The sequence below is a fragment of the Entelurus aequoreus genome, linkage group LG01, assembly GCF_033978785.1.
Source record: "Entelurus aequoreus isolate RoL-2023_Sb linkage group LG01, RoL_Eaeq_v1.1, whole genome shotgun sequence".
In the NCBI taxonomy this organism is placed as follows: domain Eukaryota; kingdom Metazoa; phylum Chordata; class Actinopteri; order Syngnathiformes; family Syngnathidae; genus Entelurus; species Entelurus aequoreus.
The window spans coordinates 38,533,426-38,560,381 of NC_084731.1; the positions used below are offsets into that span (position 1 = coordinate 38,533,426).

Consider the following 26,956-nt stretch of genomic DNA (forward strand, 5'->3'; position numbering starts at 1 on the left):
GATGTACCTTTGCTCATATAGGAGTGTAGCCTAATGGGTACACCCCCAGCTGTAGCCTATTGTCCCTCTCGGGGTCCCAGCTGCAAAGTAGTATATTCAATCTTAATCGGTCAGTAGACTCGCTATGGAAGCTCTAACAACTACAACAAATCAAATGTAATTGATTTCTCTAAATCAATTACATATAGTACAGATAACAGTACTGATAAATACCGGTATTAATAAGGAATATTGAGGGTATAGTATTGATAAAATTATAATGATACATAACCCTATTAATAAGTGTACCAGAGACATATCATTTTCAGGTTTTTAAAACTATGACTGGACATTTAGTTAGCTTTAATGACATGTTTATTATTTGTATGCCTCTTTTAAACAGCTCAACACAAAATGGACATAAACACACTTATCGACAGTAAAATACATTTATAAGCAGTGCTTTGGAGAGTTAAAATTTCTGCTGTAGGAGAACTTACATTAGAGAGGGGCTACACTTCCATGTTTGGTACCAGTTTGAGCAAAATCTGGATTGTTACAATCATGGTTTCATTGTCAAAGATGTTTGATAATGTAATATGCAATATTTCTACCTGAATAAATACTTCTAAAATGTTGTACATAACGTGTTGTACAAGTTAATAGCATTAATGTCGCTGCATGACAATGTCTTGACCTTCGAAGCCTTCGCTAAACCTTCTGTAATTGAGTACCGTATTTTTCGGACGAAAAGGCGCACTTAAAATCCTTTCATTTTCCTAAAAATCGACAGTGCATCTTATAACTTGGTGTGCCTTGTGTATGAATAATTTCTTGTGTGGACCTCGAACCAATTTTAAATGGTACATGGTGTAATGATAAGTGTGACCAATAGATGGCAGTCACACATAAGCGATACCAGAGTCCTGTAGTCTTGTAGTGAGTGCTTTTTGACCAATCATTGAGGAGATCGCCTGAAACCAAGTTGGCCAAACTCTCTTTATACACGACTGAGAAATACATGTGGACTGCAGGTTGAATGAAACCTTTTCAATAAATGACTCTAGCAAGCACCGGTAAGACTAAACCTTTGATGTTTCATTGAGAATACAGAACATCACACATGGCGCTCAAAAATCTGTCAGAATATTTTAGTACCATTAGTACAAACTCGCACTGCTTAATGGATTGTCGGAGCATTACGGCTACCGTAGTCAGCTGTGCTTCAACATCTATCCACCAATCCATTTTGGACCGCTTTTCCCTACACAGATAGACAACATTCACACTCACATTCACACACTTGGGCCAATTTAGTATTGCCAATCAACCTATTCCCAGGTGCATGTCTTACGGGTATTATTATGATGTGTGTGTATATGGACCCCAAAATGGCACCTATTAGGAGGCATTATCTGTCGTTTTGTTTCAACCTATTATGCTAAACTAACTTTTCTTACCTATTGGTAACTGTTGATGTGCATTTCGGCTATGCAAAAGTCCCAAACATTTTCACATGTCTGCCATTGTAGCCCACACTGTAGTCAATAAGCTTCTTTATTTTTCTATCCTTTTGTTGTGGGGCATTCATTCCTCACTGTTGCCATTTCTAATGCAAAGTAGCGTATCTATCCATCTATCTATTCATTTCCTACCGCTCGTCCCTCTCAGGGGTCAAGGGGGTGCTGTAGCCTATTGTCCCTCTCAGGGGTGCTGGAGCCTATCCCAGCTGCAAAGTAGCCTATTCAATCTTAATCTGTCAGTAGCCTCGCTATGGAAGCGCTAACAACTACAACAATTATGACAGGGAGAAGACGCTGTCGAAGTGGAGCCACGTAATTAAGATCTGCCTTACCACGGCGCATCCTAAAAAGTCGTTCAGAAAACTGTTTAACATCACATCACCTTGGGATGGGAATTGGTAAGATTTTTCCGATTTTGATTCCACTTTTGATTCTGCTTAACAAATGGGTTCTTTTAACGGTTCTCTTATTGATTCTTATAAGGTAGATTAGAATGAATTGTAATTAGTTTAGAGCTAATATGTCCTTACACACCAACAATGAGGTCTTAAGAGGCACATAGCATAGAAAAAAAAAATACTTTTTTTCAAATAAATTTAAGAATTAAATATTCTTTTGTAGAATTTAACAAAATTAAACATAAATGGTAATCACTCAAGAATGTAACATTTATATCAAAATTTTTAAAACGCTCAAGAATCTTTTGTCAGCTACCTAGAAAAAAATACAAAAAAACAAAACCAGTGAAGTTGGCACGTTGTGTAAATCGTAAATAAAAACAGAATACAATGATTTGCAAATCCTTTTAAACCTATATTTAATTGAATATTAAAATCAGTTTTGAAAATGCTGATTTTAAGAAAAGTTAAACAATTTGAATTCAAATGCAGTAATGTAAATACCTCAAAAATTTATGTTTAGCCTCACTGGCTTCAAATATATTTTCCGGATGATGGTTTATCAAGTAGCCTCTCATATTACTCGTATTCCCTGCGGTGTGCAGTGTCTGTGCTACCTCCGGGCGCTTTCCCTCTGTGTTGGCTTGGAAACGCTCGGGGAAAAAAGTGGCACACTTTGCTTTGCAATACGCAGACTTTATTGTTTCCGCCAAAGAGGTTATATTTTTGCATGGGTCTGTTTGTTTGTTAACAACATAATTAAAAATATTATGGACAAATTTTGATGAAATTTTCAGAAAATGTCAGAAAAAAACTACTCTTATCTACTATAAACCCACTTCTACATGCTTCCTCTTCTTTTCCTCCTTACGCCGTTCCACGGCCCCACTTTGCCAGTACTGCGCTCCTTACTGCGCTGTACAGAACATTTTGGGAAATGTAGTTTATTTTCATATTGGCTAACACAAAAGCGCCAGGAAAAACTACACTCACCAGTAGAGGTCCACAATATGGTGAAAAAAGATAATAGCCATTTTTCTCTCCAAAATTCCGGTTAGATATGAGATTTTTTATATTTCATATCTGTAAATGCATAAAACTGCAAAAATAACAAGTGAAGGAAGACATGTTACTTTTAGACTGTCAATGAGCTTTTGTCTACATCATGCTCCTTAACTGAAAAAATTATCGATAAAAACTATACAGTGTTTATAATGTAATGTAATCATAATATATAATAATAATGCAGGGAACCATTTAAAAGGATATAAACTTTTATTTGTCTACTATAGAATTGCTTACCATTGTAAGGTGATTGGAAGGTGAATACTTTTGTTATTCTAAAGAAATAAAGAAACAAAATTATCAAATGGACTAATTTCTGTCAGCAAAAATGGTCCTAAATAGATATTAAACATCTTAAAGTGCATTTTTTTCCCAGTTGGAAAAATGAGGTCAAATGTTGTCTTTTTCTTTATTACTGTCACGTGATCATGCCGGCATTTTCGCTCATTCATCCGTGTTGATGGGCTCATATTGCCCATCCGATTTGAAGCTGAAATCTTACCACAACGTGACATTTGGCTTTGTAATCTTATGTTTTTCCTCCAAATTTGTGTTACTTTGCGACACTTCTCATTGGCGAGTCTAGAGGTTCTCTGTACTGTGAGTGTGTTGGCGGAAGGCGCTGAGACAAAGATTGTGAATGATTAAGAAGGGTCACTCTGTTTAGTTAATTCCACTGTTCAATAAACACGCTCAGGTGTTGAGAGCGTTGCACAAAGTAAGACGTCTTTCTTCCTGTTTGAAGCGAGAGATGAACAAACGCGAGGCTAAACAATTCTGATTGGCGAACATGGATGTCAATGGCGAAGAAAAAAAACCCCTCACCTTCCTGCGTTTTTTTACTGCACTAATTAAAACTTTGATGCCGATCCGATTTCAATTAATCGTGCAGCTCTACTAACAGAATTTTCGCTTGCTACAGTCACACGTCACAGCATTATTGTGGAGATTTTGAAACCGCAATACAGTGGTATCTACAATATAACCGTGAGTTTTTAAATATGTTGTAATCAATCACCGTTTTATGATCATCACAATTCTAAACAGTAATACTAAGAGTCTAGAATTTTACACAGTTTATTATTATACCAGTAATCATTACACCCCTATTGCCTACTGGGCGTCAGATGTTGCGTAACGTTGCTGTCATACAGTGTTCGACTTTGAAACTGACTTTTAAGATTTTTTTTTTTAAGTGTTCCACTTTTAAGGTTCCATAGGAAAATGAAATGATATGAACAATTGTACCTCCAGAGTTGTGAGATAGCCAGAGAGCTTCTTGACAATTGGCTCCAAGACACAGGTGTTGGCTTGCGCATCACAAACAAAGCCCAGGTTGAAGAGGAGGGCGTTGCGGCTGTACTTTTTATGTTCTATGCAAACTGGACACCCGATTAACTTCTTGCCCATCGCAGTGCTACAAAAGTAACAAATAGGATGTTAGGTTGCATAACAATGTCAAACTAATCAACGTGATCAAATTGTATTGAAGTTTCATACACTGTTATTAATTTGTTCTGCAGCTCTGGTTTGGTAATAATATAAACCTGAACTGTGTCAAAGAGCTCCCTTGAAATGTATTCCTCTGGGACCTGCAAGAGGACACAATCAGAAATCATGAACATGAGGGTGCATCTCCACCTCAAATGAGAGCAATGAATGTCATTTTTCATTTCTTTTTGTCAAAAGCTGCAATCCTTATGTCAGGGGTGTACAAACATTTGCGGCCTGCGACACATTCTAAAAACAAAATAAACAGAACAGATAAGAACATTAGGCACAAAAACAAAGAAAAAATGTAACCGGCCTAAATCCCCCCCGAAAATGGCACCTGAAAACCAAAAATGGCCTGTATATGGTATACTATATATGTATGTTGATTCCATGCATCCTGCCATCATGAACATGTACAAATACACTTTTGAGTTTTCTGAAGCACTTTAAAAAGGTTTTAGGTGGCGCAATAATTATATTTGTAAAGATGAATAACAAATTTAATATTTCAAGGGGGTAGGTTAAATATTACACTAATTTATTTGGTCAGCTATAACACAGCACTAAGAGCTTGTAGGTTTTGTTCAGATAGTTTAGCATTTATTAACCTACATTTTAGTATCTTTATGCATACAACCAGTGAAGTTGGCACGTTGTGTAATATGTAACTAAAAACAGAATACAATGATTTGCAAATCCTACTGAAACATTTGCAATTGTTTTGGGGTGACAACATATATTTAATTGAATACACTGCAAAGACAAGATAATGAATGTTCGAACTGAGAAACTTTTTTTTTTTGCAAACAATCATTAACTTAAAATTGAATGGCAGCAACACATTGCAAAAAAGTTGGCACAGGGGCACTTTTACCACTGTGTTACATGGCCTTTCCTTTTAACAACACTCAGTAAACGTTTGGGAACTGAGGAGACCAATTTTTGAAAATTTAAGGTGAAATCCCTAAATTCCTTACAATAGCTCGTTGAGAAATGTTGTCCTTAAACTGTTCGACAATTTGCTCACGCATTTGTTTACAAAGTGGTGACCCTCGCCCCATCCTTGTTTGTGAATGACCGAGCATTTCACGGAAGCTGCTTTTATACCCACTCATGACTCCCACCTGTTCCCAATTAGCCTGTTCACCTCTGGGATGTTCTAAATAAGTGTTTGATGAGTGTTCCGCAACTTTGTCAGTCTTTTTTGCCACTTGTACCAGCTTTTTTGAAACATGTGCAGGCATCAAATTCCAAATGATCTAATATTTGCCAAAAATAAGGTTTTCCAGTTCGAATGTTCAGTTAAAATGTTAAAATCTTGTCTTTGCAGTCTATTCAATTGAATATAGGTTGAAAAGGATTTACAAATAATTGTATAATGTTTTTACTTACGATTTTATACAACGTGCCAACTTCATTGGTTTTGAGTTTTGTACATCCTTTAATTTTTCTGTACACAAAACACCAGAAACATTTCACTTACCTGATATGTTATTTTGGGACCCAATGTAGGGTGAAACTCGCTAAAGAAGATGCATTCTAGTCGAGTGTCCATGCTTTTCACTGAGCTTCCACTTTTATGCCTTTAGTTACTCTCTCCAGAGGTCTTCCTTTGGGGTGAATCATTGCTGTCAAGTGTGTACAAATACAAAATATGATTAAAATGGGAAATAACAATGTAATTCTCGTAGAAAATATAAACAACATATTCACAACTCTAATAGAAAGTGTACTTGAGTAAATAATATTACTCTACTATGTATAGCACACACTTATTGACGTTAAACATAGTATCTTCAAATAGCATCTCAAGAGTACAAAAATAATTGCCTTCATGTTCCCTCATTGGCCGCATGCGCACTACAGGAGTAAATCGAGCTTGTTTTGGTTCCACAGGCAACTTGAGAGTGACTTATTTCTCTGTGGCACATAGTGCACCAATCATTACTGCCCCACAACAGAACACGCACGAACATGGTTCCGCCATGGAATCAACCCACATATATTCAAACATTGTCATAAAAAACGGTATCTTAATAATCTAAACATTTATATGCTTCAAAAATATGTGTATCGTGTACAACCATGACATTTTAAATATATTAAACGACTCCGAACGGCACAAGCGGTAATAAATGGACGGATGTATGGACCTCCAAACTGTCTCAGATGACCTACACCTTTCTTCTTATTTTAGCGTCTCGCTTTTCCAAAACTAAAACAACAAACTACTGAAACATTTGCAATTGTTTTGGAGTGACATAAAAACCCAAAATGATCACACAGAGTATTTGTATGTTATTTTACATTTACTTTCCGTTTTGCAATCACACACGCCTTGCTGGAAAACAACCCTGATGCGCTTAATGGCTACTCGGGGTTGTGTTAGCTACATCTACATTTGACTTGAATAACAAACCCACTCGTGACACAACTGCTATTTGGGTTTGTACTTTCCATTACATTTCGGAACCGTCCGTGGTTGTTTCACGGTTGTTCGAACTTCATACAATTAGTGAGAGCAAATTGTAAATTAGCAAAACACCTCTTTCTTTATCGTTCCCAAACGCAACTCTCCTCAACAGAGTCAATTTTGCGCGGCCGTTGCGCACAACTGCAAGTGACGTCACTTGTAGAGGTTGGAGAAAATTGTCGCTGCGTCTAAAAAGCTGCAACACTACTTCCTGCCAACGCCGAATATGTCGAATAATCTCAACGATGGGCGTTAAAATGAACTTGAATACGTATAAAAACGCTTAAATGTGTTTCCTTTAAACTGCAGCGACTGCAAAAATGTGGAGGAAGACAGTGAGTGCAGTAAATACTTTTTTAGTGGGAAGGAGTTTTAAGGTAAGTCTCATTTGACCCACGTCAGAAAGCTGTGTTATTATTAATGAATAATTAATAATATTATTAATTAGCAGTAATCATGTGCTTAGTTATATGTTACTCGCTTACTAATGTTTGACGAACACGCCTAATAACTTATTAGTGACGCTTTATTGTCACTAATAGTTAACAATTATCACAATTAACAGTTATGTAAACTTTTTACCTTTCGTGTCAAAAGTCCATTTACAAAACACCTTTCAGTATTACACAGTTGTCATTACATTTGTGTACAGTACAACCCTACTGCATCACCCAATGACAAAAATTACCATATGCAAATGAGTTTGCACCAATGACGGTTGTCAAATAGTTATGAATTAGACATATTTTAAGGCGGGGGTCAGCAACCCTCGGCTCTAGAGCCACATGCGGCTCTTGAGCGGCGCCCTGGTGGCTCCATGGAGCTTTTCCCAAAAATGTATAGAAATGGGGAAAAAATGGGGTGAAAAATATATTTTTTGTTGTAATATAGTCTCTGTAGGAGGACAAACACGACACCAACCATCCTAATTGTTAGAAAGCCCACTTTTTAGTATGTTTGTGTTTATGCTTCACTGATGAGAGTATTTGGCGAGCGCCGTTTTGTCCTACTAATTTCAGCGGCCCTTGAACTCACCGTTGTGTGGACTGTGACTCAACAGTTTGTTTACATGTATTACTTTCTCCGACGCTGCCACAGAAAAACGTGTTTTATGCCACTCCTTCTTTGTCTCATTTTGTCCACCAAACCTTTTATACTGTGGGTGAATGCAAAAAGGACAGCTTTGTTGATATTATTGACTTGTTATGGAGTGCTAATCAGGCATATTCTGTCAGTGCATGACTGCAAGTTAATCGATGCTAACATGCTATTTAGGCTAGCTGTATGTACATATTGCATCATTATGCCTCCTTTGTAGGTACACTACAGTTCAAAAGTTTGGGGTCACCCAAACAATTTTGTGGAATAGCCTTCATTTCTAAGAACAAGAATAGACTGTCGAGTTTCTGAAGAAAGTTCTCTTTTTCTTGCCATTTTGAGCGTTTAATTGACCCCACAAATGTGATGCTCCAGAAACTCAATCTGCTCAAAGGAAGGTCAGTTTTGTAGCTTCTGTAACGAGCTAAACTGTTTTCAGATGTGTGAACATGATTGCACAAGGGTTTTCTAATCATCAATTAGCCTTCTGAGCCAATGAGCAAACACATTGTACCATTAGAACACTGGAGTGATAGTTGCTGGAATTGGGCCTCTATACACCTATGTAGATATTGCACCAAAAACCAGACATTTGCAGCTAGAATAGTCATTTACCACATTAGCAATGTATAGAGTGTATTTCTTTAAAGTTAAGACTAGTTTAAATTTATCTTCATTGAAAAGTACAGTGCCTTTCCTTCAAAAATAAGGACATTTAGTTTAGTTTAGTTTAGTCTTTATTTGAAGGGACAATGCACAGAAACATTAAGCTCAAAGACAGATATGTTCTGTACCAGATTATAGCTAAATAGCTAATTTCCATCTGCAGTCCCTGGCCACCTAAATTAAAGGGATACAAAACTCATGCAATAAAATTATGACAATAAAAACATACTGTAGCATGTTTTTAAATTAAGAAAAGTCATAAAATGCCCTTTCATGTACACATACTTAATATACAATACAACCACACCTCATTTACATCATCACACAAAGACAATACATGCTTTTGTTCACATCTGTCATCATTTGTAAAAACAACCATGATTTTAACAGCCACACCTCACAATTTACAATAAAAATGCTCTCATGGATAAATATAATACACATTAGGTTGATGTGTCAAACATAATGCCCACCTTAGTGACCGTGTGAGCAGCTTTGATTGCTCCAAAGCCACCTTTTAACTTCAATTGTGAATGAAGAGTAATCTGTTAGACTTTTCAAGTTTGTTGTGAGGTCGTTCCATTCCTTTATGGCTTTATATGAAAAGGCTGATTGTGCAAAAGAGGTTTTACATCTGGGTACGCTACACTGCCCCCTGGTGGAGGCTCGTGTGTTTGTAGTTGTCACAGCAGATGTAAACTGGACAAAGTGCTTAAGTGGCGCTGGTGCAGTGTTATTTAGGATTCGATGGGCCATTCGTATTGATGCTAATCTTTGAATGTTAGCTAAATTTAACAATCTATATTTTTGGAGAACTAAACAGTGATGGTGGTGTTGTGGTTTTCGGTCAAGGATTTTGAGGGATTGTTTCTGCAAAGTTTCCAATGGCCTCAGTGTCATTTTGCTTGCCTGCGACCAACATGTTATACAATAATAAAAACGAGACATAATCATTGCATTAAAATAAGTTTGAGCTGCCTCCAGTGTTAATGAATTCCTGATACATTTGAACGTTTTTATGTTGTATTTAAGACTCTGGCACATCTGTTTGATATGTTTTTTAAAGCCAAGTGTTGGCTCTAAAATGACACCCAGGTAACGATATTCACTAACATTATGTATTATTTCCTTATTAACCGTTATATTTGGAAAGGATGAAATTTTATATTTGTTTACAAAATACATTGTTGCAGTTTTCTTAATGTTTAATGTAAGACAAGAGTCATGTAGCCATCTTGCCACCTTCTCCATGGCTGCTGTAAGTTTTCTGGCAACCGTTTCAGCGTCCTTTCCCCAAGTATAAATAACCGTGTCATCTGCATACATCTGGATATTTACATCGTCACATACAGATGGCAGGTCGTTTATATACATGGAGAAAAGAAGAGGGCCGATATTAGAGCCTTGTGGCAGGCCAATATCAGTAGCAGTGAAACTGGATGTTGTGTTATCAATACGGACACATTGGGTCCGACCAGATAGATATGACATAATAAAGGCCAGAGTATCTGTTGACAGTTTAAAAGATGTTAATTTTGTAAGTAACGTGGGGTGACTGACTGTATCGAATGCCTTGCGGAGGTCTAAGAATATTGCTCCAACTACACCTCCATTATTTCAATGTGACCCAAAACTTTTGAACGGTAGTGTATATTTGAGCTAATTTAATTTCCTTTACTTATGTTAATTTTTATGTGCACGTCTAATGACACATTATCTGTATGTAATATTAGCTGCATTTCTGATAGTTGTTTGTGTGCCATGTTGTACCAGACCACAGCAAACGTTAGCCAGCTTGCAAAGATTGTAATAAATCCATTAGAAGAAGACGGCCTGCCGTTTCCTTTAACTTGGACACACACATCAATACCTTTGGCCATTCTAAGACAGTAATTTCCAGGAGTTATCTCACCTTCTGAGAAGTTTTACTAATGTTTTCCAATGTTGTAAAAATGTGTAGAATAAATATTACATTTCAACATTTCTTTCAACGAAGATTTGCGTTAGCCTGCGACACATAGTCATTTTGATAGTAGGCTAATATAGCTAATATAGACACTTACATGGGTTGCCTAATTCCTTATAACACTTACATAAGTATTTAAAGTTTTTGCGGCTCCAGACAGATTACTTTTTTGTATTTTTGGTCATGTTTGGCTCTTTCAACATTTTGGGTTGCCGATCCCTGCTCTAACCTAATACTTTTAGGAACTGTGGGGTGCCTGTGCAGTGCGTCCATGCAGTACCGAGACATCTCCTGCAGCCAGGATGACCGCAAGACAGGCTGCAGACTTTTGGAGGAGACGCTTTGAGGTCAAAAGTATGACAGAACCTGACCTCTCCAGCCACTACATCATCGCTCATGTGCTCGGGGCTAAAACTGTGAGTCATAAAGGTGCTTTATTCCCTACGATTTGATTTGACTTTAATCTTCTGTCGCTCAGATTCAAAGTGTTGATCCGGAGCGATTGTCCGCCTTTCTCACTCAAGAGGAAACAGAGCAAATATGGACGCTCTGCAAGAGGCGCCTTTCCAGGTTCAATGTTATACTATTTTTTGACTATTGTGATGCATTCGAACATACTTTATCGATGCCCTGGGTGTATGTTCTCAGGGAAATTAAGGTTCCAATAGCAGCAACATTGTATGGAGCATACAAAACAATAGTAACAACAGCTGTTCTGGCATCATCAATGATGGCCAGCAGTTTGTCCAGAATCATTGTACCTGAGCTACTGTGTTGAACAATTTCCCTTGTGGATCATTAAAGTTTGTCTAAGTCAAGTCTAAGTCTAAGATGTTCTCTGTGCAAATATCACCAGAGTCCAGGTCATGCTAATTACAGAATTAGACCTACGTATTAGCTTATTCACTTTGAAGGTGTGAACTCCCCAGCAGACGACAGTTAAAGTTAAGTTAAAGTACCCATGATTGTCACACACACACTAGGTGTGGCGAAATGATTCTCTGCATTTGACCCATCACCCTTAATTACCCCCTGGGAGGTGAGGGGAGCAGTGAGCAGCAGCGGTGGCTGCGCCCGGGAATCATTTTTGGTGATTTACAGTGTAGAACAGCAGAAGAGTTAGCCATAATGCTAGCATTTAGACCGTTTCAAAATGTTTTTTAATAAGCCCTACAGGGACACGCTAATGCGCTGTTTGTCTCCGACAGATCATATGCTTCTCCAATAATTGCTATTGTGTAATTGATGCGAGTCAACTTCAACTTGAAAAGCGAGCATTTGAGCGCCTTTTAAAAGTAGAGCAAATAAGTGAGAGAAATCCATCCATCCATCCATTTTCTACCGCTTGTCCCTTTTGGGGTGCGAGGGGTGCTGGAGCCTATCTCAGCTACAATCGGGCGGAAGGCAGGGTACACCCTGGACAAGTCGCCACCTCATCACAGGGCCAACACAGATAGACAGACAATATTTACACTCACCTTCACATACATTTTTATCTCATTTGGAGCAAATTGTTACGTTTGAGCATGCCAACGTAACTCCAAGATGCAGAGACGATAGGCAAAGACAACCAAAGGAGACCAGCATGGTCGAAGTGGTGGACCGCTGGTGAATACAGCAGGGCAGAGAGCATCGCTAACACAGATAAGATCGCACAATAATTTGCATACATACATCTAGCAACATGCAGCAAACAGAATCAATGAACCAGTGCCAACCATCTGAAGATGCTGGGCATAAGAAATATCCTGATTGACAAACTGGGACATGTGTGTCCCCTGATTGTCAATCAGGAACAGGTGAGGGAACCAGTGCTCAGACTAGAGGCATATGGAAGCAAACAGGAAATGGAAAAAAACAAGTAAGAGCGCAAGCTGGACAGGAAGGTGATACAAAACAGGAAAAATAACAAACATGAGTCCAAAATTGTAATAAATACATGTTTAGTTTAGTTTATTAAGGACCCTCATTAGTCTACACCGCAGTAGAGACTATTCTTCCTGGGGTCCAGGCAAAAAACATCACACAATCACAAAACAAAAGATTACAATGCAGTACAACATGATCAATAATAAAATGTTGTAATACAAAAATAGCAACAACAAAAAACAAAAATACAATAACTTGGAGTTTACATAATAATGTTCACACCAAAGATAAAAAAGAGCAATATAAAAATATATATATATTTTTTGCAAAAAACCCCCCCCAAAAAACAATGGCCTACCATATACACATTAGTGTAGCAAAGACAAACAATATTCTAAGTGACGAAAAAGTACCACAATGAATAATATATGACATAAAGTGCATACAAAATCAAGATAATATCAATATAAAAACAATAACCAGAAACAAGAATGAATTTAAGCAAAAAATAAGTCAAAAGAAGATAAATTAACCAGTCATAATCACTTTCCGCAATACTTTTCCTCTCTGTCTATTCTTAAAACCCACAAGTTACTGTTACAGCATTACTGAAACAGGTGCTGAAAATGTTAATTTCCCCTCGGGGATTATTAAAGTATTTCTGATTCTGACTAAAAAGCCACCACGTTTGCACATTAGGGGACTTTTTAATGTTTCTCTTTTGGTCCGAGAACCTTGCAGTAATGTGTGTATGTGTTCCAGCATGCCTGTGCAATATGTGATTGAGGAGTGGGACTTCAGAGATCTGACACTGAAGATGAAGCCTCCTGTGTTCATCCCACGACCAGAAACAGAGGTTAGAAAGGACACTCTACAAGTGTGCGCATTGGTGTGCTGTTTGATTGACTCCAGTAAGCAATGCGGTGTTACTTGCTTCAGGTGCAACATTAGTTATCGGCAGATTACAAAAGCTCTCTGGTGACCTTTTCTCTTGCTCCAACATGTGTCATTTAATGTTGGTGTCTATAGTAAACAAAACCATGACCTCACACACACACACCAACAGGTTGAGCTGCTGGTTTCTTTTGTGAAACAGCACCGGCGTGCATTAAGTGGTGTGCTGTGTGTCGCAGGAGTTGGTAGAACTGGTACTGAAGGATCTGCAGAGGAAAAACGACGGCAGACGAGGCTCACCTACATGTTTGGAAGTGGGATGCGGCTCTGGGGCCATTTCTCTCAGCCTGCTCAAGAGCCTGCCTCAGGTCACTTCTTCACACATAATGCTACACATACTTAGATGGGATGGGAGAATCAACTTGAATTTTCGGAACTACCGTTTCCCTATCAGTGAAATAGGGAGATTGAATCTACAGCACCTGCTGGTTGCAACTAAGTGGTGCACCTCCTTTCGACTCAATTGCACACAATCAACCAAATTATTAACCATCAATTATTCGATTACTATGCCCATCCTTGTTAATAGAGATAGCCCAATATTATCGGCCGATAAATGCTTTAAAATGTAATATCCAAAATTATCGGTATCTGTTTCAAAAAGTAAAATGTATGACTTTTTAATACGCCGCTGTACGTAGTGGTACACGGCCGTAGGGAGAAGTACAGAGCGCCAATAAGCCTTAAAAGCACTGCCTTTGCGTGCCGGTCCAATCACATAATACCTACGGCTTTTCACACACACAAGTGAATGCAAGGCATACTTGGTCAACAGCCATACAGGTCACACTGAGGGTGTCCGTACAAACAACTTTAACACTGTTACAAATATGCGCCACACTGTGACCCCACACCAAACAAGAATGAAAAACACATTTCGGGAGAACATCCGCACCGTAACACAACATAAACACAACATAAACACAACAGAACAAATACCCAGAACCCCTTGCAGCACTAACTCTTCCGGGACACTACAATATAGAGCCCCCCCCCCCCGCCCCCCGCCACAACCTCCGCATGCTCTCTCAGAGCATGTCCCAAATTCCAAGCTGCTGTTTTGAGGCATGTTAAAAAAAATAATGCACTTTGTGACTTCAATAATAAATATGGCAGTGCCATGTTGGCATTTTTTTCCATAACTTGAGTTTATTTATTTTGGAAAACCTTGTTACATTGTTTAATGCATCCAGCGGGGCATCACAACAAAATTAGGCATAATAATGTGTTAATTCCACGACTGTATATATCGGTATCGGTTGATATCGGAATCTGTAATTAAGAGTTGGACAATATCGGAATATCGGATATCGGCAAAAAAGCCATTATCGGACATATATTAGGGTTGGACAACGATTAAACATTTTAATCAGAATTAATTAATCTGTAATTAAGAGTTGGACAATATCGGATATTGGCAAAAAAGCCATTATCGGACATCTCTGCTTGTTAATATTTATATTTTTCTCAGTAGATCTTTGAAATATCTCAGTGAGATGCAGTTCTCCTTTGATGCACAATAACACAATCATGCCAATTATGTGTGTTTACTTACTTCTCTCTCTAGCTTACAGCCATCGCACTAGATCAAAGTCTGGATGCCGTGGAACTGACAAAAGAAAATGCATCAAGGTAATGCAAACTTCAATCATTTCAAAATAAATCTACTCAGAATGACGGATTTCCTCAACAGGCTGGGACTTCAGGATAGATTAAAGGTTTATCATGTGGATGTCATGGAAGGTAAGTAAATGCAACAATACCATACTGTAGATCAGGGGTCACCAACGCGGTGCCCGCGGGCACCAGGTCGCCCGTAAGGACCAGATGAGTCGCCCGCGGGCCTGTTCTAAAAAAAAAAATTAAAAAAAAAAAATTATTATTATTATTTTTTTTTTTTTATTTTTATTTTTTTAAAATTAAATCTACATAGAAAAAACACAAGATACACTTTCAATCAGTGCATCAACCCAAACAACCTCCCCCATGCACACTCATCCACACCCACTCACACAAAGGGGGTTATTTCTTTCTGCTACCAATATTCTGGTTCCCACAACATAGACAACACATCTGCAAGGGACACAGTCCCTGAAGCACACATGATTGTATAGGCTGCTGGTCCATTAACATTTTCATTAATTACTATTTTTTATGTAATTATTTTTATATTGTTTTACTTTCTTTTTTATCCAAGAAAATGTTTTTTATTTATTTATCTTATTTTATTTTATTTTTAAAAAAAGGGCCTTATCTTCAACAGACCAGGTTGTCAATGAAATTAGATTTGTTTAAAGGGTTTTTTAAACCAGGCCCAGTCCAGATAATGTCCAAGTAGGACTCAGCAACACACACCTTCATTCATGTACACAGAAAAAAATTAGGGAACACAACAGATTGCATATAATTTATAAACAAAATTACATTTTCAAAATAAGCATTTATGTACAGTCCAGATTATGTCCAGGTCACTCAAATTAGGGAACACAACAACAGATATCATATAATCTATAAACATAATTATACTTTCAAAATAAGCCTTTGAGGACTTCTCATCTTTTTTTTAAATGTTTTTTGGCATCATTATCGTTTTCAACCATGTAACTTTCTAAAGTTAGAAAATACTGAATCAATGTTTTAAAGAAAGTAATACTAAGTGAATATCTGTTTTTGGCCTTAAAAATAAACATTTTACCGAGTACTATAATTAAATTGACTAAATCATGATTGTCAATGAACTCTCCTAAAATAACAGAAACCACATTAAGCTTCATAAACAAACCAATCCTTAAACACATTTTTTCAACTTCCACCCAAAACAAAGACACAATATGACAATACCAAAACAAATGCAGGGTGGATTCAGGTTCCTGACAACAAAATCGGCAATCATCTGACTCTGTCATATTCCATAATTTTAACATGTTCCCTGTGGGTAAGAAGTTATAAATAATTTTAATTTGAAAATAACGATTTTGCACATCGATAGTGGTTTTATAGATTAGTTTGAATATGGCATCCCATGGCAACGGGCAGTCAAAAAAGTCCTCCCATTTTCCATTTGTGTTGTATGAGGCAGCCTTCAAAGATTTCTTTATTAAATAAAAATTATATATTTTTCTATTTATTTTAGTTCCTTTTTGCCAACTAGAATTTCTTATTAGAGGTTTACAAACTAATAATTTAGTAGTTCCATAATTAATTATTTGTTTCCATCTTTTCCCAATTACTCCAGTTAGTTGATAAAATGAAAAGCTTGAGCAAGCATCACCATACATAGCTCTAAATTCATCATACTTCATAATTTTACCATTCTCATTGATAATATCATTGACAAAAATGATTCCTCTTTCAAACATATTTTTCCAAAAGAAAGGCTTTCCATCTATTACAATATTAGAGTTCATCCATATTAACTGCTGCAAAATATCGTCTCTTTTTTCTGGCACATAAAATTGAAAACACCACTATGAGTGGATTGTTTCCTTTATGAACCCCGCCATGTTTCCCAGCAGACTCTCTGGGAGGGGATCACTTGTAAAAAAGGATACAATTTCTTTTGATACAGTACATGTTTTTTGTCCAACAGGACATTTGTGTACCACTCAATGTTTAAATACATCTTTGGAACGATTGATGCTTTTAAAGACAGACACATAGCTTCAAGGTTGAGAAGTTTCAGGCCCCCATATTCATACTCTTTGTACAAAACCTTTCTTTTAATCTTTTCTGGTTTGCCGTTCCAGACAAAATCGAAGACCCTCCGCTCATAAATCTTAAACAAGTTTTGTGATGGAGCTGGTAATGACAAAAACAAATAAATAAATTGAGGAATAATTAACGAGTTGGCAATAAACATTTTACCATACAAGGTTAGGGATTTCCCTTTCCATAATTGCATAATTTTGTCCTGCTTTCTTAGTCGATTATCATAATTTACTGAGCCTAGATCTTCCAGATTTTCTGGGACAACAACACCAAGTATGTTAACTGGTCCATCTGTCCACAAAACAGGCACTTTGCATTCCATTCGAAAGGACGTTCTCTTTAGATTTCCGATCCTTAACATTTTACATTTATCATAATTAAGCTTAAGGCCAGATTGCTGTGAAAATATGTCCAAAAGATTAAGAAGGTTCCGCAAACAATGAGGAAAAATCTTATCTTTGTGAATCAGCCTTTTCTGACATGAACTTCATCAAGAACAAACACAGAACACGCCTCACTGATGCACATCTGCAAGACTCACTCAGAGTTGCAGTGTCAAGTTACACACCAGAGTACAACACACTAGTTAACAGCATGCAATGCCAGGCTTCCCACTAACTGACAAAGAAACAGATAACAGATTTGGTGTCCAGTTCAAAGTGTGACATGATTTAAAAATTTGAGAGTTTACTTTTGTATTTTACATGAGTTATTATTTGTACAAACATGGTGCAAAGTAATTCATGATTTGTTAAAAAATGTTAGTGGCTAGCTAGTTAAAATGGGATATTGTGATTTCACAAGACTGTCTTAGAAGTGATCATTTGAAAATGTTCAATTTGAAAAATGTGCACTTAGAGAAAATATAAAAATAAAGTGTTGCATATTGATATTTATCTGTTTCTATATATATTTATTGTGAGAAATCATTAAGATGATCAGTGTTTCCACAAAGATAAATATCATTAATTATTAATAATAACAGAGTTAAAGGTAAATTGAGCAAATTGGCTACTTCTGGCAATTTATTTAAGTGTGTATCTAACTGGTAGCCCTTCGCATTAATCAGTACCCAAGAAGTAGCCCTTGGTTTCAAAAAGGTTGGTGACCCCTGCTGTAGATATTACTGTACTGTACTGTAGATTCAAAAACATACTAGGGAATTGATGTTTTTGTGTCTTGCCAGATGCTGACACTGTGTTGAAGCTGTGCCGTAACGTGACTGCATTAGTCAGCAACCCTCCTTATCTCTTCACGGAGGATTTGTCATCACTGGAACCGGAAATTTTTAGGTAAAAAATAAGTGCAGAAATTGATAACATTGTGTAAAATATTTGTGCACAAAGGAAGTAGCCACCAGTATCTAATTGATCCAGTTAAAGAGCTGTGTCAAAATATTTACGCTCAGTGAGACACAGCAAACAAGGCTTGGCGACCTTGAACATTAAATGCCCCCTTTCTTTTTTTCTACATAAATTAAGGATGTTCCATCAAGGTTTTATGTTGCTGATTTCAACACCAATCCCATGTATTTACTGTACATTTTTATGTATAGCGAGGGCTATTGACAGTGTAACGATATCAACACAATATATAAGCTGGAGCCTATCTCAGCTGCACTCAGGCAAAAGGCAAGATAAATTGTGATTCCATACAATTGTTTGATCAAAACAAAGTCAATAGTACACAATGAATAAACAAAAGCAAAACTGAGTAATTAATCATGGTTCATCTTTATCTTTAATAAGTGTACCTTTGACAGATCATTTTCAAGTTTTTAACAGTATCAACAGGATACCGTTTACATTTGAACCTTAGGCTACGTGCACCAATACCGTACCTGGGAATCAATACTGGTACTCAACGGTACTTTTGTGTGTATTAATAAATATATACTAAAATAATTTTTTGTGCAACATTTAAAAATGAGCTGATTTTGATATTTGCTTTGCAGTTGCTATATATTGTTTTATTATCACATTTCTGAGTCTCAATTACAGTTGCAAGTCCAAGATGTTAGTTGGCACTAGTGTATAGATTATGGTGTGTTGGCTGGTCAGTTCAGTCTTTGCAGTTTAGTCTTTTTTTTGTGCCCTAAAAAGTGTTAATACTGTAAATATTGTACTCATTACCCATTAGCTGTTTGACTGTAACATGCATCTTAGTTGTAGTTTTCATTAACAAATTTGGAGGGGTTGAAATTGCCATGTAAAATCACTAATGCTACCCAGTAGCTTGTCAGTAGCAAAGCCAGTGTATATTAGCAACAAGCTAATGCATTTTTGGAAAAGTGGAGCCTTACTTAACTTATGTTGGAGCATTTTTTTAGTCAATTGCTTTGTTGACATTGGAAATGACAACATTACATATAGGTAGTTTGGCTGAGTCCGTTCTCAGTGCTGCTGGAGTGATCGCCAAGGGCCAAAGTGCGAAGAGTCAGCAACCAGGCAGGATGTCACGCACAACCCAGGTACCGTGGATTTTACTTGAATCGGTGCCCGGTAGGACCGGCGGGATTTGGTTGTGGCCAAACAAGTACCAGATTCAGTACCCATCCCTAATCATGAGAATAGAAAATTTGTCTGCGCTATGCAAATCTTTGTTGAACCGCGAGGTAACAAAATTAAGGAGGAAAAACGATTGCAAAGCCAAAAGTCCTGTCTGGGAATATTTCAGGTTCAAACCGAATGAACAACTTGAGCCCTTCTGCACGGATGATCGCATTGGTCAAATTGGTAAAAAAATGATTGCAAAAAAGAACAAAATAAGCCACACTACCCAATTTTTCCAACAGAGGACAAACTGCTATTTAAGAAGTTCAATATTTAACCAACAGAGATTTAGTGTTAATTTTGTTTGTTTGTTTACATATTTAGGATGATTAAATTAATGAAAATAAAAAAAGTTCCTGATCTTCCAATTAAAATGATAAAAAAAACTAATGAGAAATCAATTTATTGCTTTTGAAATTAATTACTTTTATTATATTATCGTTATTACATACTATATGATTACATTAGTGCTTAATAAATAATGCTGACAGTGATACCATTTATCTGCAATAGTTTGTGGGACAATATATCATGCAGCAAACACACACACTATCTCTCATACAAACAAACATACAATACTGTCTTACAAATGCTTACCACTTTTGACACTGGCTCACTTTAAAAAGAAACCTACAATAAATAGCAATAAAAAAATTGCCTGGGTTCGCGTGTTGATAGGGTGCCTCCTCAGTCTTCACGACAGTCGAGGCATGCGACTGTTTTGGGCGACCATTGTATTCCACAGCGTTGTTAAGGGAAATTAACGTTATTACCGTGTTAACTTTGACAGCTCTTATATTTATATATGAAAAAAAAATGAATAAGAATGTCGACTCCTTTGCCAGGTTTGAGGACCACGCCGCTTTGGACGGAGGCAAGGACGGCTTGAAAGTAATCCAGAAGATTCTGACTCTGGCTCCACACATTCTGGCAGACGACGGGTGAAATGACGGGCATGTTCCAGCAATAATATCATAAGAGTTCAGGTTAATTGATATGCCATTTTGTTTTTCTTCAACAGCCATGTTTACTTGGAGGTGGAGCCAAGGCACCCCGGGATCATTGGGCAGTGGGTGGAGACCAACGTGAAGCAGCTGCATTTGGTGGAGACGCATCACGACATCAGCAGCAGGTCCCGTCCACACCAAAGTTCATATTGCAAGCCCATGGCTTGTCTATTAGATTTCATCATCTGTAATTTCATTTCAAAATTCGAGCTGGTACATTCGTGCTTTGTGCGTCCAAACTCAGAAAAGATGACACTCATTTATTTTTTCATTCCTAGGCCCCGATTTTGCATCCTTCAGAGAAAGAAGTCCAATGTCCACACACTGGACCTGGATTGAGAAAGTCAGATCCTATTACGCTGGCTTTCGTCCAGGTGGCCATAGCCTGATCCCCCGTCTCCACCCCTGCGTAAGCCGTTAAACACGCTTACTAGCGCCACCGCTTCCATCGTTCCACATTCTCACTTGTTTTTTTGGAGCACAAATCCTTTAAATCGCTCATTTTGTGTATTTTTTTATTTTTTTTGCGTGTCCTGTGTTTCAATAGCACAAAAAATGTGTGTGTCATGGCACAGAAGCGGCTCAAAGCTGAAGGTAATTACCAAGGCTTTTCTTAGAACACTCCCTCTCAGAATCGCACCCTCCTCCCAGGAAGCATTTTGTAGTTCTGTGAATCGGCTGCTGAACGTTCCTCCCCTTTGCCCGTCCACTCAAGCTGACTCAGATGCAGGCCCTGTGTGCGTGCATGTGTGTGTTGTTGAACACACACACATGCACGCAGATTGTGGCCTTTACAGCCTCACACAATCTCACTATGGAAACTCAAAGGCCACAGACTATTTTAATTAAGGGAACAATACAAATTTGAATCAACACCTTTAGCGTCGTTACCTAAAATGTAAAACGATACTTTTCCACGAAAACAAAAAAGGTTGGGAAATTTCCTGATCTTTTGCCAAATGTAATGGCTCATGCTCCACCCCTCGTGTAAAGTTCTGTGCCGAAGGAGTAGTGCAATCCTGCTGGATTCCCGGGCGCGGCGCCGCTGCTGCCCACTGCTCCCCAAGGGGATGGGACAAATGCAGAGGACAAATTTCACCACATCTAGTGTGTGTGTGACAATCATTGGTACTTTAATCTTTAATCTTAATCTTAAAAACAAAAACAACTGCTTGGAAGACGTGTCAGAAGGGCCAAAGAAGAAAAAAAAGCCTACACGTGTAAAAGGTAGAAAAATCATTTACTGAGAAAAATAAAATGGCAACGGTGTGTAAATAGAACCACTGTATGTACAACTAATGCAATCCAGTCCAAATGTGACACACTCACTCACAGAGGAGGATATAAAGTGAAGTGTTACATAAAAATAATAACCCTGTGTCCAACCTTTTTTGACGTCCTCCTCCGCCAAGTTCCAGAGCAGCATTGTCATTCCCAGGTTTAGGAAAATAACCCGTTTGTCACACCTTGAAGGGATATTCCTGTAAGAAGCGCAGGAGGGGCCGAGGGAGTGGTAGCTGGGCGCAGTGGTCTGAGTGCCTGTTGATGACCAGGCGAGTGAGGTGCTGCAGGGACGGCAGGCTCTGGGGCTTGTACACGGCCTGCTTTAATTTCAGCACTACCGACGACGATGACGACGACGACGACGCCTCATCTTGGACGCTCACCTTAGAGAGAGCCTGCTGCTCCGCCGCCCGCCCGTCTTCCGGTCTCCTTTCTGAGCCCATGTAGTGCTGCACCAGGCTGGGCACGTTGGGGAAGGACGACAGGCTCGGTCTGGCCGGGGAGCTGCAGTCCAGCAAGAACTGAGTGCAGCTGTACTGGATGCGTATGCTGGTGGGACCCCGCGCTGTCTTGACCGACAGTGTAAGCATGTATAGAGGGTGGCTGCTGTCCCGTACCAAAAAAGCCCCCTCCGAGGCCCCTTGAAGTGCATCGTGGGCCTGAGCTGCACTTATACCCCCCCAGTACCATCCTGCAAACACATACACAGACATCAGTGTTACTTTCAGTCGCAAAACTGACATGTAAACAGTACTTCATACCTGACGTTTCCAGATAGCAAAAGTTGCTCGCAATCGCACGCAAGTCTTTGGTGGGGTCCCACAGCGGCGAGCTGCTCTGAAGACAAGGCATCGCTGCGCCTGTGCCCGCCCGCATGCCCCTCTGGGGCGCCTCAGTAGATGGAGCCGCGGGCAAAAGAGCTCGGGGACTGGAAAACAAGACAATTTTGTTGAAATGGAATAAACAAAGACAAGGAATCCTCACAACAGACTTGATTTACTACCCAGGAATCCACATACCAGCTACTTACTGTATAATACAGTAAGGAACAATACTTTTTACAAGGCCAATATGTCAACATCATAGTTTATTTAGAACAACACGAATACAGTAATCCAAGTGAATTCGATGATTAATAATAAAATGTAATAGTTTATTTGATTTAAATAATGTACAGTAACACCACTGGTAAATACAATCATTAATAGTAGTACATTGAGTAGTTTATTTGCTTTATAACAAACTTGCAGTCATGCTACTGGAAATTACAGCCATTAATACTATTAAATTCAATAGTTTATTGAATTTACACAGTAATCATACTACAGTAAATACAATAGGTAATACTATAGTAAATTCAATAGTGTGATTGCTTTATGACAAAAATACAGTAATCCTACAAGTAAATTTAATAGTTTATTTTGTTGTTGTAACAAAATACAATAGGTAAATTCAATAGTCTGATTGCTTTATGACAAAAATATAGTAATCCTACAAGTAAATGTAATAGTTTATTCTGTTGTAACAAAATACAATAATACTACTGGTAAATTCAATAGTTAATTTACTTTCTAATTAAAAAATAATAATACAATAATCCTCCCAGTAAATTTAATAGTTTATCCTGTTGTTGTAACAAAATACAATAATACTTCTGGTAAATTCAAGAGTTTATTTACCTTATATTTTTAAAAAAACAGAGCCCAACTTGTAAATTCAATAGTTTATTTACCGGTACATTATAAATAAAAAATAAAAAAACCTGTGTGTTTACTTTATAAAAAAAATATAATAACCCTAAAAGTTATTATTAATAAATTGTTTACTTTATAATTTAAAAATAATATGATTATCCTGCTATTAAACTTAATTGTTTATATACTTTATCATTGTAAAAAATACAATAATCGAGTTGTAAATTCAGTAGCTTATTTACTCTGTTATCAAAATAATACAATACTACTAGTAAATTCAATAGTTTTGTTTTACTATATAAATTAAAAATACAATAATACTGTAAAATCAATAGTTAATTTTCATATAACAAAAATAGTTCATTTAACTATTTAACCTCTAAAAAGCAAGGTCATGTCGTATTTACATGTTTAAATGTGACAATACTGACTTTTATGGAACTTCAATCTGACGTCGTGTATGCGCGAGAGTTCAGCTTTGAGAGGCTTTGTGCCTTTTTTAATGACACTTATGCAAAAGTGTCATTCATAATACAAACAGTACCAAGCTAATATATAAGTAGCTCATTCATTATCCACACTAATTATTGCTTATCTTTACACTGATTATTTGTTTTAGATCTTACAATTAGTCAGAGTCTAATAAATTGAGTTGATTGTAATGGTCCAACATATACATTTCATAAGATACTTTCTAAGGGGGTGCAAAATCATCACAGTTGTTATGTATATAACACAAAAGCATCAGGTTAGAAGGTGAACAAAGAGAATGTACTCACCCTGGTACACAGAGAATCATACTATTACAGTGTATACTATTGTATATACTTTACTATTTATTCTATCCACTGAGTTTCATCCAGTCGGTTTACTTCTTTGTATATATAAAAAAAGAAGACTTTGTCAAAAAAAATAAGTCCTGTGGAAAAAGTCAAACTTCGACGTAATTGTGAACATAAAGGGACAAGCGGTAAAAAAAAAAATGGATGGATGGATGGAAGAAAATAAATTACGGCCAACAAAAAGACAACAATGAAAATATGTCCGCGTTCTTGAGTTGAAGGAGAAATGTGTCCGCACAAAAAAAAGGAGAGAAAAGTGTGCGGTTGGAGTGTGTCTCGAATGTGCGAATGAAAGAGGAAAGGCTTCTTTTAAAAAGGCTCATTTCCTAGAAGTCTATTCTCAGAACGCACCGGCGGCTGTGACGTCATCGACGCCGCACAGTCCACAACTCGTTGTGTGTGCGTGCGCGCGCGCGCGTCCTCCGTTGTCGCATTCTCTCTGGAACAATCGACAGGGAAAAGGCCCACGCGTGATGTCAGATTCGCGCAATAATCCCGCGGTTCTTGTCAGGTTTTCGTGTTTAGTGCGAGTCCTTCGGTGCCGCGCTCAGCTGCTGCCTTCGCTGAAGCGGCGCGCGCTCCCGAGAAACTCGCGCTGCCTCTACAAGCTTTCCAGGAATCGGCCGCGCTTAAGCTCCGCCCCTCCCTGGTTGCCCCGGCGGAGGCGTCATTCCGGGAATGAAGGATACTGGTAATGCACACAATCACTAATCTACTCTCTATACTTCTAACACTTCAATACATTGGCGCGATATGATCCATCATTCTAAACAACATTATTTTTTATTATTGCAAACAAAAGCTAATTTGTACTTTCAAGTACGGCGAGTTAAAATATTCCTTTACATTCATCTTTAACATATTTTATACTCTATTGTGAATCAGATGTATTCAATCCTTTAAGCATGCAATGTCCTTAAATGTCGAAAACAAAACAAGTAACAATATGCAGGCTTTTATTCTACAATAAACATCCATCCATCCATTTTCTACCGCTTGTACCTTTCGGGGTCGCTGGAGCCTATATCTCAGCTGCATTCGGGCGGAAGGCGGGGTACACCCTGGACAAGTCGCCCCCTCATTGCAGGGCCAACACAAATATGTTTTATTGTATAATCATAACAAAAGGTGTATGTTTTATCATACAAATTACATAACGTGCATGTTATTATAAAAGTCACACGATATGCATGTTTTTACTATACAATAAACAACATTTACGTTTTTGTTATATGATAAACATAACGTGTATGTTTTTATTATACAAATACCATAACATGCATGTCTTTATTATACAATGAGCATACTATGCTCATCATAATATAACATACATGTTATGTTATGATTATACAATAAAAACATATGTTTATTGTATAATAAAACTTGCATGTTATGTCCATTGCAAAATAAAACATTCATGTAATTCTTATTGTATAGTAAAACATGCATGTTATGTTCATTGTTTATTAAACCATGTTTTTTTTCATTAAACCATGGTTTTATCATAAATTAGAATTACATGAATGTTGTATTTTGCAATGGACATAACATGCAAGTTTTATTATACAATAAACATATGTTTTTGTTGTATAATCATAACATAACGTGTATGTTTTATTGTACAAATTACATAACGTGCATGTCTTTATTATAAAAGTCACACGATATGCATGTTTTTACTATACAATAAACAACATTTATGTTTTTGTTATATAATAAACATAACATGTTTGTTTTTATTATACGAATGCCATAACATGCATGTCTTTTTTATATTATATAACAAAACGTGTATGTTTTATTGTACAGATTATATAACTTGCATGTTTTTATTATAAAAGTCACACGATATGCATGTTTTTACTATACAATAAACAACATTTATGTTTTTGTTATATAATAAACATAACATGTATGTTTTTATTATACGAATGCCATAACATGCATGTCTTTTTTATACAATGAGCATAGTATGTTTTAATAAACAATGAACATAACATGCATGTTGTATTATACAATAAACATGTTTTTGTTATATAATCATAACATAACATGTATGTTCTATTATACAAATTACATAACGTGCATGTTATTATAAAAGTCACACGATATGCATGTTTTTACTATGCAATAAACAACATTTATGTTTTTGTTATATAATAAACATAACTTGTATATGTTTATTATACAAATACCATAACATGCATGTCTTTATCATACAATGAGCATAGTATGTTTTAATAAACAATGAACATAACATGCATGTTTTATTATACACTTAGAATTACATGAATGTTTTATTTTACAATGGACATAACATGCAAGTTTTATTATACAATAAACACATGTTTTTTTTATATAATCATAACATAACGTGTATGTTT

The 26,956-nt window shown here is 37.1% G+C and overlaps 3 protein-coding genes across 11 annotated transcripts in view; 1 reads left to right on the plus strand and 2 right to left on the minus strand.

Annotated features, from left to right (window-relative positions):
- The window catches only part of nprl2 (NPR2 like, GATOR1 complex subunit), a 29,714-nt gene extending 17,333 nt beyond the window's left edge, over nucleotides 1–12,381 (minus strand). The window contains exons 1-4 of one of the 7 annotated variants that reach the window (XM_062049644.1): nucleotides 6,290–6,519; nucleotides 5,943–6,087; nucleotides 4,466–4,557; nucleotides 4,214–4,382 (exon numbers count right to left, since the gene is read on the minus strand). In XM_062049644.1, coding sequence (XP_061905628.1) covers nucleotides 4,214–4,382; nucleotides 4,466–4,557; nucleotides 5,943–6,014 — 333 coding nt within the window. In that variant the 5' untranslated portion in view covers nucleotides 6,015–6,087; nucleotides 6,290–6,519. Of the gene's footprint in view, nucleotides 1–4,213; nucleotides 4,383–4,465; nucleotides 4,558–5,942; nucleotides 6,088–6,289; nucleotides 6,520–6,882; nucleotides 7,133–12,140 lie in introns of those variants that run through there. The other 6 variants (XM_062049615.1, XM_062049620.1, XM_062049637.1 and 3 more) reach the window with 6 other exon arrangements.
- hemk1 (HemK methyltransferase family member 1) lies at nucleotides 7,090–23,410 on the plus strand. Of its 2 annotated transcripts, XM_062049665.1 has the most exons (11): nucleotides 7,090–7,309; nucleotides 10,905–11,078; nucleotides 11,141–11,232; nucleotides 13,294–13,387; nucleotides 13,665–13,793; nucleotides 15,053–15,117; nucleotides 15,179–15,228; nucleotides 18,380–18,485; nucleotides 20,591–20,686; nucleotides 20,767–20,877; nucleotides 21,031–23,410. In XM_062049665.1, the coding sequence occupies exons 1-11, from the start codon at nucleotides 7,253–7,255 to the stop codon at nucleotides 21,089–21,091; spliced, it is 1,035 nt and encodes a 344-aa protein (XP_061905649.1). In that variant the 5' UTR covers nucleotides 7,090–7,252; the 3' UTR covers nucleotides 21,092–23,410. The 2 variants fall into 2 exon arrangements, with proteins under 2 accessions (XP_061905649.1, XP_061905657.1); XM_062049673.1 differs by lacking the exon at nucleotides 21,031–23,410 and having other exon boundaries at nucleotides 20,591–20,698.
- Nucleotides 15,249–25,167, minus strand: cish (cytokine inducible SH2-containing protein). 2 transcript variants are annotated; one of them, XM_062049694.1, is made up of 4 exons: nucleotides 24,510–25,167; nucleotides 22,798–22,964; nucleotides 22,420–22,727; nucleotides 15,249–15,334 (listed from the first exon to the last, which is right to left on the minus strand). In XM_062049694.1, exons 1-4 carry the CDS (start codon nucleotides 24,527–24,529, stop codon nucleotides 15,260–15,262), a joined length of 570 nt encoding a protein of 189 aa, XP_061905678.1. In that variant the 5' UTR covers nucleotides 24,530–25,167; the 3' UTR covers nucleotides 15,249–15,259. The 2 variants fall into 2 exon arrangements, with proteins under 2 accessions (XP_061905678.1, XP_061905670.1); XM_062049686.1 differs by lacking the exon at nucleotides 15,249–15,334 and having other exon boundaries at nucleotides 21,974–22,727; nucleotides 24,510–25,165.
- Between the last annotated feature and the right edge of the window lie 1,789 nt (nucleotides 25,168–26,956).